Here is a 13,214-nt window from a genome sequence, read left to right as displayed (position 1 = left end):
ATTCATTTAGTAAAAAATATTTTTTAATGGAAATATCTGAGCATGGGCATTAACGTGGCCACTGCAACACATATTGGTGGAAGTATAAATTAATCCAGTATTTCTACAAGGCAATATGACAGTATCATGCTTTAATTCAGTCATTTCATTTCTAGGAATTATCCTAAGGAAATAGTTATAAAAGACACACAATGATTTATGGGCACAGCTTTGCATTTCAGTGACATTTGTAATAATAAAAATTTAGAAACAAACGAAATAGGTTAAAAAATTATGGTATGTCCAAATGAAGACATATTCTCTATCAGTGGTAATTAATACTTTTTAAAAATTGTCCAAACTTTTTGCAATGAAAATTCCTGCTTTTATACCCAAGAAGTATGTATTTTTTTTTACTCGGGAGGCTGAGGCAGGAGAATGGCATGAACCCGGGAGGTGGAGCTTGCAGTGAGCCAAGATCGTGCCACTGCACTCCAGCCTGGGCCAAAGAGCAAGACTCCATCTCAAAAAAAAAAAGAATAAAAAGAAATATGTATTTTTTTCAAAAGTACTACTGAAACTTACTAAATCAACCCTCAACAAGTCATCAACTTTGAATATTTTAATGAATTGCCCAGAACAGGCTCGCAAATAGTTTCTAGCCAGGTTAGGCTATAATAATGTTAATTAAGAGGATTTGTTTAGCCTGGCTTAGTGGCGTGCACCTGTAGTCCTAGCTACTCAGGAGGCTGAGGCAAGAAAAAAAATATATTTGCTGGCTGCACTTGTATTTTGATTATGTTCTTTCTTGACTACCTATTCTAACATCAAAACAGATGCAACCAGCTGGGCACGGTGGCTCACACCTGTAATCCCAGCACTTTGGGAAGCTGAGGCAGGTGGATCACCTGAGGTCAGGAGTTTGAAACCAGCCTGGCTAACTTGGTGAAACCCCATCTCTACTAAAAAATACAAAAATTAGCCAGGTGTGGTGGCAGGCGCCTGTAATTTCAGCTACTTAGGAGGCTGAGGCAGGAGAATCACTTGAACCTGGGAGTGAAGGTTGCAGTAAGCGGAGATTGCGTCACTGCCCTCCAGCCTAGGCAACAAGAGCAACACTCTATCTCAAAAAACAACAAAAACAAAACAAACAAATGCAACTGTCTTTTTTGCCAAAGGATATCTAGACTTCTATAGCTGCAGTCTCATGCAAATCAACTAAGAAATGTGTAAAGAAAGTGAAGGTCATACCAGCTATATTTTAGATCAGCTTCCTTGACTTTTTTTAGATGACAGATGATTAATAGGCTTAATGCTATTCAAATTTCAGTGTGCCTTTACAGACAACCACATCTCTAAACATTTTTAATTATATTAATAGCTTGCTTATTACATCATAATATAGCTTTCTTTTGCTTTGGAAAAGGAGCTCCTAGAATTTCGGAAAAATGGAGGCTTCTAAATAATAAAATTGTTTGTTAAAGGCTTAAGAGATTGATAAAATAGAATATTAAATATTTCTGCATTTGTTTACTACAACTAGAAACATGAAACATACAAATATAAGGATAAACCTACAAGGCCTGATTTTTTTTTTTTTTTTGTAAGGATTGGTCAAATAGTTGGATTTCAATATGATCCTGCTTTGCCAAATAATAATTGCCTTATTTGTCTAGTAACTTGTCAGAAAATTCATAGTATGAACTTTTTTTGGTTTAGTATTTAAAATTTTTTCTTCAATCCTTGTTTTATTCTTTAAATGAGTTTTTATGGCTGTTATACCAAAATATTTATGAATAATTAATAATTGACAAAACACTTTTGGAACACCTGCAGTGTGCTGAAAGGGGATTATATAGTTAGGCAGAGATCTAGCAGGCGTCCTTCCATAGCACTTTGCTCACAGAGCTTCGTCATGTGCCACAGCTTTGGCGGGCATCCAGGAGCCTTGAGAAATATTTCGAGGTCTCTGTGACAAGTTAATTCTTTAATTAAGGCACAAGGATGGCAATTTTTTCTTGTAAGCGTTACATTGGGTCGTAAAATGATTTTATATCCGAAAAAAGGAAGAAAAAATGTGTATTAAAGTCTCATGGAAACTAGACTGAGTAAAAGTTAACTGATAATATGCTAGATAAAAGTATGGTTATTTAAGCCTTAAATGTGATCATTGGTTTGCCTTTCATATTAATGAATAAAATCCTGGAGTCGTGTTAACTTCAGTCACAAATGCCTGTACAGTAGACATTACCCTGTAGAGACTGTGACACAGTTGAGGGCTAATTCCATTGTCACTTTTCTCATAGTGAGAGTTTATTGAACATATGACGAGCCATTGCCCCACCTCTTCCCAATTGTTCTTTTATTAAAAGCATTTTTAAATGTGTACCATTATGATGTTTATTTAAGATACCCTAATAGACTTTGGATAACTTGACGTTACTAGATAAGACCACTTCTCCCTAATTCTCTATTTCTCCTTTAACATATGGGCACAGCAGCACTTGTAATGTGTAGACATTTTCCTTTAACTGATTCCACCAGATTTATTCAGCAGACTTCCAAGGATAATGCTTTTATTCCTTTTATTTCTTTGAAAGAAGTAAGAAAATGGGTATTTAACTGTAACTATCCAAAGGAGAGAAATGTTTCAATGTTTAATTAATTTTTTAATAGTGTTTAGTTTTTCTAAATACAAAACTTTTAAGGTTCCATTTTTCCTATGTTCCCTGTGAGTTACTGGGGGTTCTTAAAAGAGTCAAAGAAGAAAGGATGGGGAGCAAAAAAACAGGAATAAGGAAACGCCCACCAAATGATTCTAGCTCTGGTGTGGACACATGTAGCACGATGAAATCATTTGTACTTTGCAGAATAATATTTTATAAAAATCAGCTGCTTTGCATCCCTATGAGGTATAAGTACATGTGTCATTCGTGACCTAGGTATAGGGCCGAACTTAGAGAGTCCACAAGAGTCAAACTGTTGCACTAGCCACAGGCATCCCAGATTTGCTTGAACCAATCCAAATGTACCACAGAAGGTTTCACAAGCAGGCGGATTTTGATACAAATCGACAAATCTGCCTTCTTGGATTTTTAGACAAAGGCCATAGATATATGCCTAAAATGTTAAAGTCAGCATGGAGAAACCTTTTAAGTATTAACTAATAACTCTGTGGTTGTGTGTTCTGTTTGTGTGTTTTTGTTGTTTTGGTTTGTTTCTGGCTAGCTCATCAGAGTTGTAACAAGCTCAATTAAAGTGCAAGGAATCCTGTCTTATGCCTGTGTCATACTCTTCTATTTTGGGTAAGATTATTCTTGAATATGTTTTTGGCTATACAGTAAAGCATAAATGCAAGATGTGATGGAAGTTAATAGCATCCCAATCATACTACTCCCAATCTATGCCAGGGGCTTCCATTCAACAGCTATACCTCCAAGTGTATTTATTTGTGACTCGGTTAGATTAACTACACTGCTATTTGGTAATAGTATTAATAGTACTTTAGATTTTATTTTAATTTTTAGCAAAATCTTAAAGCCCTTTTTGCTTAAGATTTAGGTTTCACTCACATTTTTTTGATGAATAAAAGCCTGCCATTGCAGACATGTTTTCATATTTAAAAACATCTTTGACCCTCCAATATGTTTGCCACATTGAATTGTTCAGCACATCGTAGGCAGGCATCACGTAAACGCAAATGTAATGCACAAGTGTAGGCTTTCGGTCTGTGACCAGTGGAATCCATCTGCAGGTTTGTTGGTCTCATGATCTTACATTTTGGTTGGGGGAGACATACAGTAAATTAACAACTAATTAAGATAGAAATAAATGGTATGAAGAAAATAACAATATAAAATGATGATTTTTCCATTGTTACTTTTCTCAAGAAGTAAACGATGATAAAGTACCCAGACCTGGCATTCAATTAACTTACTGAAAAATGAAACGGGAAACCTGTTCCACCCTCGCTTAGGTGATGTACATCAGGAGCTTCACTCGGGGAGGGGTGGTCTGAGAGGGTTCGAACTTGAATCCCTCCAGAGGAAAAAGGTTGGAGGGTAAGCATAGCAGTCACAACTTGAGCGGTGGATTTGCTTAGAGTTCCAGTTTCATGGTATTTTTAGTGTGTTTTTCACATTGTTTCCTGCCCAGGGCTTAGCACACTACCTGGCACGTGCTCAGGAAGCTTCTGTTGAAGTAGCATGGGAATATTCACTTACTGTCTGCACTTTCTGCCTCTCCACCAAGGATCCTGAGTCGTGAGCCTGCTTCCCAGCTCCTGCAGTAGCTGGCTCAGGCCCTTGTCCTGCAGAGCTGTGTGTAGGTCATGTGGCTAATTTCAGTGTTTCACAGAGGAGGATGAGGTTCTGATCACACTGTACAGCATTGCCTGTTTTTTGTTTGAATGAGTATGTAAATGGTTTACTATATTAATGTAACTTTTCATTTTTTGACATTAAAAAACATTAAGACCTTCCTTTACTAATGTAGATTCTCACACAGCCCCTCAATGTTTTTAACATTGCGCTGTGTTTACGAAGTGGTATTGCTGTAATCTCAATGGGAATAATTGTTAGACAATCTAATTATTCTAGTGTTTTTTACATAATAATCAGGAAATGAAGCATGTATATGCTACATCTGAAAACCTTTGTTTAGTTACAATTGCCTGTGCATAGTTCACCCAGGGGTATGAGCTTTAATCGTGAGTTAACTTAGAATTCAGGGCACCTGTGCCCCCAGCCTCCCATGTCACCTCCCTCCCCATGTTGCTTCACTTCTCCACCTGGATAGCGTAGCCAGACATATCTGCTCACTCACCTTTCTACTTTATTCACCTACTCTAATCCTCATCTCAGGGTGATTCCTAAATTATCCTCTTCTCCTTCAGACACTTTCTCAAAACTACCTTGTCCATGCATTCTTTATCAATTAACTACATCAAACCCAGGAATCTGTCTTCAGTTAAAAAAATAAAATCAGAATTCAGTTGGGCCTCTTGACATAAAATGCTGAGCTTTTCCCCCACCACACCCAGTTTCTCCTCTTTCCCTCCAGACTCACTCTCGCCAGCTAAGGTGGGAGGACTTGCCAGCCTCTGCCGTTACTGCTCTCTGCCCAGCGCTCCTCAGGGAATAGCTGCTCAGCAGCAGGGCCTGGGCCTAGGCCTGGGCTGGTCTAGGGCTTGACCAAAAAGAAGCCAGACAAGTGCCCTGCCTTGATGTCACAGAAATTCCCAACAACAAATAGACAACTAGAAAAACAGGTCACTCTATTGACAGTTGGTAGGAATCATTAGGAAGAAAAGCACAGTAGTATGAGGAGATGAATGGGCAAGGCAGATGCAGCTGTGTTAGAGAGGGTGGCCAGGGCAGGCCTCTCTGGTGAGTTGGTGTTTCAGTAAGTAAGGGAGCTGTGCAGCCACCTGGGAAGAGCGTAGGCTCAGCAGAAGGGCACAGGGACACAGGCCTGATGGAGGAACAGCAGACGCCAGGCAGCTGCAGTAGTCCATGAGCAGCCATGGGGGAGGAGGGCCTGGGGAGGGGAGACCATGAAAGGAGCTGAGCAGAAGATGGCATGGTGGCTCATGCCTGTAGCCCCAGCACTTTGGCAGCCTGGGTGGGAGGATTGCTTGAGCCCAAGAGTTTGAGACCAGCCCAGGCAACATAGCAAGACCCCATCTCTACAAAAAAGAAAATTAGCTGGGCGTGGTGGCATACGCCTGTGGTCCCAGCTGTGCAGGAGGCTGAGGTGGGAGATTGCTTAAGCCCAGAAGTTCAAGGCTGCAGTGAGCAATGATCATGCCACTGTACTACAGCCTGGGCGACAATGCAAGACTGCCTCTTAAAAAAAGAAAACCAACTTCTTCACTGGTTATAAAACTGGCATTGAGGTTAATGTGAGACTTTTTTCTTCCCATACTTTTTTCCAGATTTATATTGAATGCCTTAAAATATTCATATTCTTTGACCCAGAAATTTTATTTCTGTAGTCATAGGTATCTAGGTATCCTAAAGAAATAGAGATTTAACATATTTTCTTAATCAGAAACTTTTTGGTAGAAGCAAAATATTGAAAATAATCTAAGTATCCAGAAATAGGAGTTTGGGGCTTTGTTATTTGATAACCCATATAGTGATGTTATAAGGCCATTTAAAATAATGTCACTGAGGAACATTAACTGATAAGGAACAAATTCATGATACATTGTTATATAAATAACAACAATAATAACAAAATTGCTTACCATGTCTGTGTGCCAAGCACTGCTCTAAGCACCTTACCTGACTGCTCTTCTTTCCAGATTAGCTGGTTGAGTAGCTTGCCCAGGTGCACGCAGGTTCTAAGTAGTGGACTCAGGACTCCACACAGACACACTTCACCCCGGAGTCCATGCTCTGCCTCCTCACTCCACTCGCCTACTGCCTTGTAAAATAGACCCTGTTTCTATACAGCAAGAAAGTACAAATACAGGCATACTCAGAGAAAGCAACTGAAAGATAACATACTAAATGTCACAGTGATTATCATAAGGGTGTGGAATCATGTAATTTTATTATTTTCTTTTTTGTTCATCTGCATGTGCTAAATGTATTTGTTGTGTAATAAAAGAATAAATGTTAAAATATTTAATACCAGAAAAAATTTCTAAATGGTATAATTTCTTATAAGAGAACTAAGGAGGCCAGGCATGGTGGGTCACACCTGTAATCCCAGCAGTTTGGGAGGCCGAGGCAGGTGGATCATGAGGTCAGGAGTTTGAGACCATCCTGACCAACATGGTGAAACCCTGTCTCTACTAAAAATACAAAAAATAGCCGGGCGTGGTGGCAGATGCCTGTAATCCCAGCTACTTGGAAGGCTGAGGCCAAGAATTGCTTGAACCCAGGAGGCGGAGGTTGCAGTGAGCCGAGATTGTGCCACTGTACTCCAGCCTGGGTAACAGAGTGAGACTCTGTCTCAAAAAAAAAAAAAAAAAAAAGAGAACTAAGGAATTCCAAGTTTTTCTTTGTAGCAGAGAAGCCTCAGAAAACTCAAGATTTGTGTAAGTTCCTCTAAATCCCTAATCTGTCCCCGTCCCATGCCCCCCCACCTTCTCCTTAGCCATGGTAGTAGATGGCATTCGGAGGGATTTAGATGAATTCCAACGGATGTGGTTTGTTTTGTTTGTTTTTAGGTTGATATCCCTGAAAGTACTTAATAGCATCGTGCTGTTGGGGAAATCCTGCCAGTATGTGAAGGAAGCCAAAATGGAAGAGAAGCTGTCGAATCCTCCCCCAACCTGCACTCCAGGCAAGCCGTCCAGTAAATCACAGAACAAATGTAAACCCTCTCAAGGTAGGTTTGGTCCCTTTCTTCACTTCCCTGGATCATTTTCAAAGAGTTATATCACAGTTTGATCAATGTTAAGCAACGCTTTAAAGATTGGTTTCCCTTTGCATAGATTTTTGGGTCTTTTAATGGTTGTGTTTTAGATCACATCCCATATATACCTGACCCAGTGTTCTGAGTTTTTCCATTTACTCATTCGCTGTTCAACATTGAGCACCTGTGACACATCAGCTCCAGTGGATACAGCAGTGGGGTGGAAAGGCAATTCTCTGCTCCCGTGGAGCTTGTTCTAGATTGTTGGGAAGAGGGGTAGAGAGAAATAAATATGCACTATGTCAAGTGACGGGGAACTGCACAGAAAACAAAAGCAGGACGGGGAAAGGGAAGTACAACAGGGAGTTGGGCGCTCCCCCCAAGTGTGAGGAGATGGCACCGCACAGAGTCCTGGAGCTCGAGACAGTGCATCCAGCCTTCCAGGAGCAGCTCCCAGGCAGAGGCCCAGCAGGCCCAGCAAAGGCACCAGGGCAGGAAGATGCTTGGCGCATCAAAGGACATTAAAAGCCAGGTGGCTGCAGTGGCCCATTCCCAGGAAAAAGGACTGGAGAGGGGGTCTTGGGGGCCATGGAGGGCTGCAGGCTGTTATGAGGACCTTCCAGGTGGAAGGGGGCTGTTGCGGGGCTTTGAGCAGAGCAGTGGCATGGTGCAGCTGACATTTTAAAAGGATCATTCTCAAGCTTTGTGGAAAATAAACTCCAGAGGGGTGGGCCCAGAGGTAGGGACCAGAGAGGCAGCTACCTGGCCAGGAGCAGGGTAGGTGGTGTGAGCAGGGAGACCTGGCCAGGTTCTGGATAGACCTGGGAGGTTTGTGTGAAGTATTTGCTGATGAGGAAGTTATGCAGTGTGAGAATAGGTGAGTTCAAGATGATTGGAAGGTTTGTGGGTTGGAAGATTTGGAGGAAGAACTGGGACATTGACTTAATTTTTGTTGTTAGGTGGCAGTTCCCTGTTCACAGAGGTATTTGTTCATATAACTTTTAGTTTAAATGATGTATTTTTTTTTTGAGACAGAGTTTCGCTCTGTTGCCCAGGCTGGAGTGCAGTGGCGTGATCTCTGCTCATTGCAAGCTCCGCCTCCCAGGTTAACGGCATTCCCCTGCCTCAGCCTCCCTAGTAGCTAGGACTGTAGGCGCCCACCACCATGCCCAGCTAATTTTTTGTATTTTTAGTAGAGACATCGTTTCACTATGTTAACCAGGATGGTCTCGATCTCCTGACCTCGTGATCCGCCCACCTCGGCCTCCCAAAGTGCTGGGATTACAGGCGTGAGCCACTGCGCCTGGCCTAAATGATGTGTTTTTAAATGTGTGGAACTGTGTGCAAGGTCACAGAGGAGATGCTGAAGAGAGAAAAATAAAGAATGTCCTTCAAGGCCTCATGTAACTACAGGGGTCCAAATAGGTGAGCAGAGGGTTTGGAGGGACAGGAAAGGGGAGTTCTTCTAAACTAAAAGCTTGAAGGATGAAACTGGCCCAGGGCAGGCTGGTGGAAAGGGCACTCCAGAAGGGCCAGCATGAGTTAGATCATGGAGGCCTGGAAAAGCGTCTGGAGAACTAGCAGCTCAATATGGCAAGTGTGGAGTGTGCTTCAGAAAGAGGGAGGAGAGGAGAGTTGGGCTGGACTGGAGTCCTACCTGAAAGTGGGGCTGTGCTCATCGTGTGTACTTAACTGGAAGCAAAAATAAAGTAAAATAACAATGTGTATAATCACTGGGAATTTTTTCATTATAAGAATACTATTAGTAATAAGGATTGCATTTTTTTCAACCAACTAGGTAATTCATAGTGGGGCCTGTACGTGTTCTCTTGTTATGCATATTAGTTAAGAAGTTAGGCCAGGCATGGTGGCACACGCCTTTAATAATCCCAGCACTTTGGGAGGCTAAGGCAGAAGCAGCACTTGAGCCCAGGAGTTCGAGACCAGCCTGGGCAACCTAGCGAGTCCCATCTCTACAAAAAATATAAAAAGAAGAAGTTAGTAAGCATCACTCTTGCTTTCAAGGAGTCTAATGGGGATAAAAGCTTTAAGCACGTACTGCAGGGCAGGGCCATTGACTCAGGAGTCATGTTATGAGAAGTACATTCAGGACGACGGCCCGAGTGTTTGCTCAGAATGTCTTGGAGGTCAGGAGAACACAGACTGGAGAACATTCCGGAGGGTGTTGAAGTCAAGCTGAAGAGAGGGAGGGGGCTGTCTCTCAAAGCTGCATCAGATTCATCACGTTGTAAAAGAGACAGAAGACAGCGGTCCTGGGGGTGAGGGCAGGAGAGAGGGATTACTACAAGAGAGCTGGATGCGTCATTACCTCCATCGTGGCAGTAGTGTGACCAGGTGCATGCACATGTCAGAACTCATCAGATTATACATTTTAAATGTGTACAGCTGATGGTATGTCTTTTTTGCCTCAAAGAAGCTATTCTTACATGGATTGAATGTAGATTCAGATGAATCTCTCCAGGCCCCAGCCCAGCTGTCCCCAAAGCCAGGCTCCAGGATCTCTGTGACCTAAAATAAACATTGGGGGTTTTGTTTATTTGTTTGTTTGTTTTAACCTCTGGTTTGGACTTCCCAGAGATGATGATGCTAAACCAACTGTAGCTGAAGTGACTACAGATGACAGGTGGAATGTAGTAAAGTCTTCTTGGCCCACTCCCTGATGTTCTGTATTGGAGCAAGTGTTAATTTTTCAGGACTGGCAACAGTCATGTTAGGTCTTGATTATATAGAGAAGAGCCGTAATGTAGGAGTTGTGATCTTTCTGCAGTTGGATGATGGCATTGTTTGTGTGATACGAGCAATGTAATGTACCCTTCCATAAAATTGAACAAACAGATGATTAGCCTCTAAGTTTTATTATAAATGATGGCTGCTTATACAACATGCTATTTGGTTATCACTTGCTTTATCTAAAAGCATGGATAATGGGCACTTTTTTCAGCACCACTATATTGGTAAGTTTGTATTTATTAATAATTGGGGAAAAATCTTTCTCTAATTTAACGGATCTACTTTATCACAGGCCTTTCCACAGAAGAAAACCTATCTGCCTCCGTCACCAACCAGCCTATTCATCAAAAGGAAAATATCATACCATTACTTGTGACAAGCAATTCTGATCAGTTTTTGACAACTCCAGATGGTGACGAGAAGGACATAACGCAGGACAATTCTGAACTAAAACACAGATCCTCAAAGAAAGATTTGTTAGAGATAGACAGGTTCACAATTTGCGGAAACCGAATTGACTGAATCTGTGGCTTCATGTGCTGAAGAAGCTGGGTCCTGGGGCAACAAGTGCTGTGTTGCCAGGACAGATAGATGCTAAACATGGCACTTAAATATTTATTTAAAAACTTAAATTATTATTGGCAAGCAAATCTTAGTATCTTTCTTCCAGTAATATGGCCTGGCTGAGGGTCAGATCACAGGACAGGAGCGACCTCCGGCCTTGACTCTCTGGGAAGCTTGATGGATTATAAAACTTCCTCCTGCCTGGCCAAGCAGCAGCGTCACTTCCAGGACCCAACAAAGGCAACATCAAAATCTGTTTTGCTTTGTCAATCTGGGCTTCCAGAATGTTGAATTTGCCTCAAGTCCTCTTCAGTATAAGGAAATACCTGGAAAACTGTGAAACTTTTCCCACGACGTTACCTTTCCAGTCTCATACTATTTTCACAAACAGTTTTCAACCGTTACTTCATCTGCCAAAGCATTAAAAAAAATTAAACATAAGTCAAGATAAATGTTCTTACCACCAGAATAACCCTTAAAGATGTATCTTAATTAATCAGAATAAAAGGCTACCTTAAATAATACATGATGAATAGTAGCATTTTGTAGGGTTAAAAAAAAAAAAGCTAAACTAGTTTATTTATTAAAAAAATAATTAATGAAGACTATGCATTACTGGGAAAAATCCTTCATAATTTTTCAGTTTACTCCTTAAAGCAAAATGTAAGCTGTATGTCATTTAATTGGTGGATAAAACATAAATTTCCTTACAAAAAGGCACTTTTTACACCAAGGAAGCAGAGCAGTGTTAACTTTAAGGTATACTTAACTGATTTTGCTTTAAAACTAATTACTTCATAAATTATTACAGCTAAAAGGATTTGATGTTGAACAGTCTGAAAAATTGTCAATGTACAAAATTCAAAACTGTCAACTTTAACTGTAAAGTAAATGCTCCAAGTGTGTTAGGCAGCATCATCTTGCTTGGGCTTACCAAATGCATTAGTCCTTCTGTTTGGTTCGACAGCGGGTGTGCCTGTGCTGGGGCGGGGTGTGTTCTGTGGGAGGGTGTCTGTGGGGATGTGACTGTCAGGGTGGGCCTATGCTGGGGCTGGGGCAGGCCTGGGTCTGGAGAGGATTTTGTGTGAAAGTAAATGGGGTGTTTGAGGCGTATGGGTGGCTGTTGGTGTGGGGAGGCATCTGTGTATGGCTGTTGGGAACAGCAACCAAAAGGTGCTTTTTGGTTTTATTTGAGATCAGGATTCTGTTTCCGCTTAATTACTAGTTTGTGGCCTATATCATAGAAGTTATTTCCCACCCCATTTTATCTTGACAACTGTGTTTGCATTTCTGTAAAACTTCTACAACTTCTGGTTTCAGAACTGTCCAGAAGATGGTACTGTTAACTGTTATTTCCTTTGATGTTTTGATTTTGAAGTTTAGCTCTCATGCAAATGTTTCAGGCATACATATATATGCAGAAAGCAATTTTTAGGTGATTTGTGTGTTTCTTGGATGAAATATAAAGCAAGCTTTAATATTCTGACTTGTTCATTTGAAATACAAAAAAGTAAGTGAGTTTTAATGTTTTGCATTAACTAAAGAAATCTGAAGATTAATGTTGAGGAAATTGTATGGACATGCCTTTGTGAAACCAGGAAGTATTTTAAGTTAAAAATGAAAAAGCTTTTAATTGCTTTGTGTGTGTTTTAATGGAGCCCCATTTTAGAATTATTGTTTTTTCCGTCTCCCTTTACCAACAAAAGGAACAATGCCACGGTGAATGGAATAGTTTGGGGAAAGCTTTGCCAAACACAACCCTGATTTCAGAGCAGGAACATAGTTTGGATAGATCTTCAGTTCTGCTTGAATTATTCTGTTACTGTGCCGTCATTTTCAGAAGATTTCCATTCCTTTGCAGATGCTGTTGGGAGTTCGGGATTATGTTCATTTCTTCTGTTATAATGGCATTCAATACTAATTTTATAAATGCATCTTGTGTGAAACTCAATAAATTCAGTTTTGTAATCTTTTTTAAAAAGGTCACTGAATTTATTTTAGTATTTACTATTGTATTTGGTAGAGTGAATTTCCCACTGTATAGTAAGAATTTATTTGTAATTCACAAGAGATAGAGCTATCTTAATTTGAAGTATTGTTTTGGTCTTAATGGTGGCAAAATGTTTAATTTTGTCTTTGCAAAAAATAGGCTGGGCCTTGATTATAGATCATTTACTACTTCTCAGCAAATGAAGGTATTTGCATTTTACGAGTGTTTTGAATGTCACACAAAATATTTTTCACATCTGGGAGTCAAGTTCAAGACAGTGCTTTGGTTTTAAAAAAATCTAATGAAGGCACAGCATAGGCCAGACCCTTATTAGGTTTTCCTTTAGAATAATTGTAAAGACCAAGTGTCACTGATATGCTTGTCCAGATTTTCTTGTGGACTTTGGCCAGTATTTAGAGTTTATATTCATTTTACATAAACTGAAAGAAACTTGCTATAATTAGGCCATCAAAATATATCCTGCCACTCCTGGTAACTCAGCAGAGGAGGAGATAAATTTACAAAATAATGTAATATCTCTACATTATTAAATATTTTCAAC

General features: G+C 40.4%; 1 protein-coding gene across 2 annotated transcripts in view; it reads left to right on the top strand.

The window, feature by feature from the left end:
* TAPT1 (transmembrane anterior posterior transformation 1) overlaps positions 1–12,643 on the top strand; it is a 65,852-nt gene extending 53,209 nt beyond the window's left edge. For both annotated transcript variants that reach the window (XM_055245664.2, XM_055245665.2), the window contains exons 12-14: positions 3,208–3,284; positions 7,160–7,320; positions 10,391–12,643. In XM_055245664.2, coding sequence (XP_055101639.1) covers positions 3,208–3,284; positions 7,160–7,320; positions 10,391–10,620 — 468 coding nt within the window. In that variant the 3' untranslated portion in view covers positions 10,621–12,643. The remainder of the gene's footprint in view (positions 1–3,207; positions 3,285–7,159; positions 7,321–10,390) is intronic.
* The last annotated feature ends 571 nt before the right edge of the window (positions 12,644–13,214 follow it).

This window comes from Symphalangus syndactylus, chromosome 16 (assembly GCF_028878055.3).
Source record: "Symphalangus syndactylus isolate Jambi chromosome 16, NHGRI_mSymSyn1-v2.1_pri, whole genome shotgun sequence".
Classification (NCBI taxonomy): Eukaryota; Metazoa; Chordata; class Mammalia; order Primates; family Hylobatidae; genus Symphalangus; species Symphalangus syndactylus.
The sequence above is the reverse complement of the archived record's forward strand: the minus strand, read 5'-3'. Positions and strand labels throughout refer to the sequence as shown.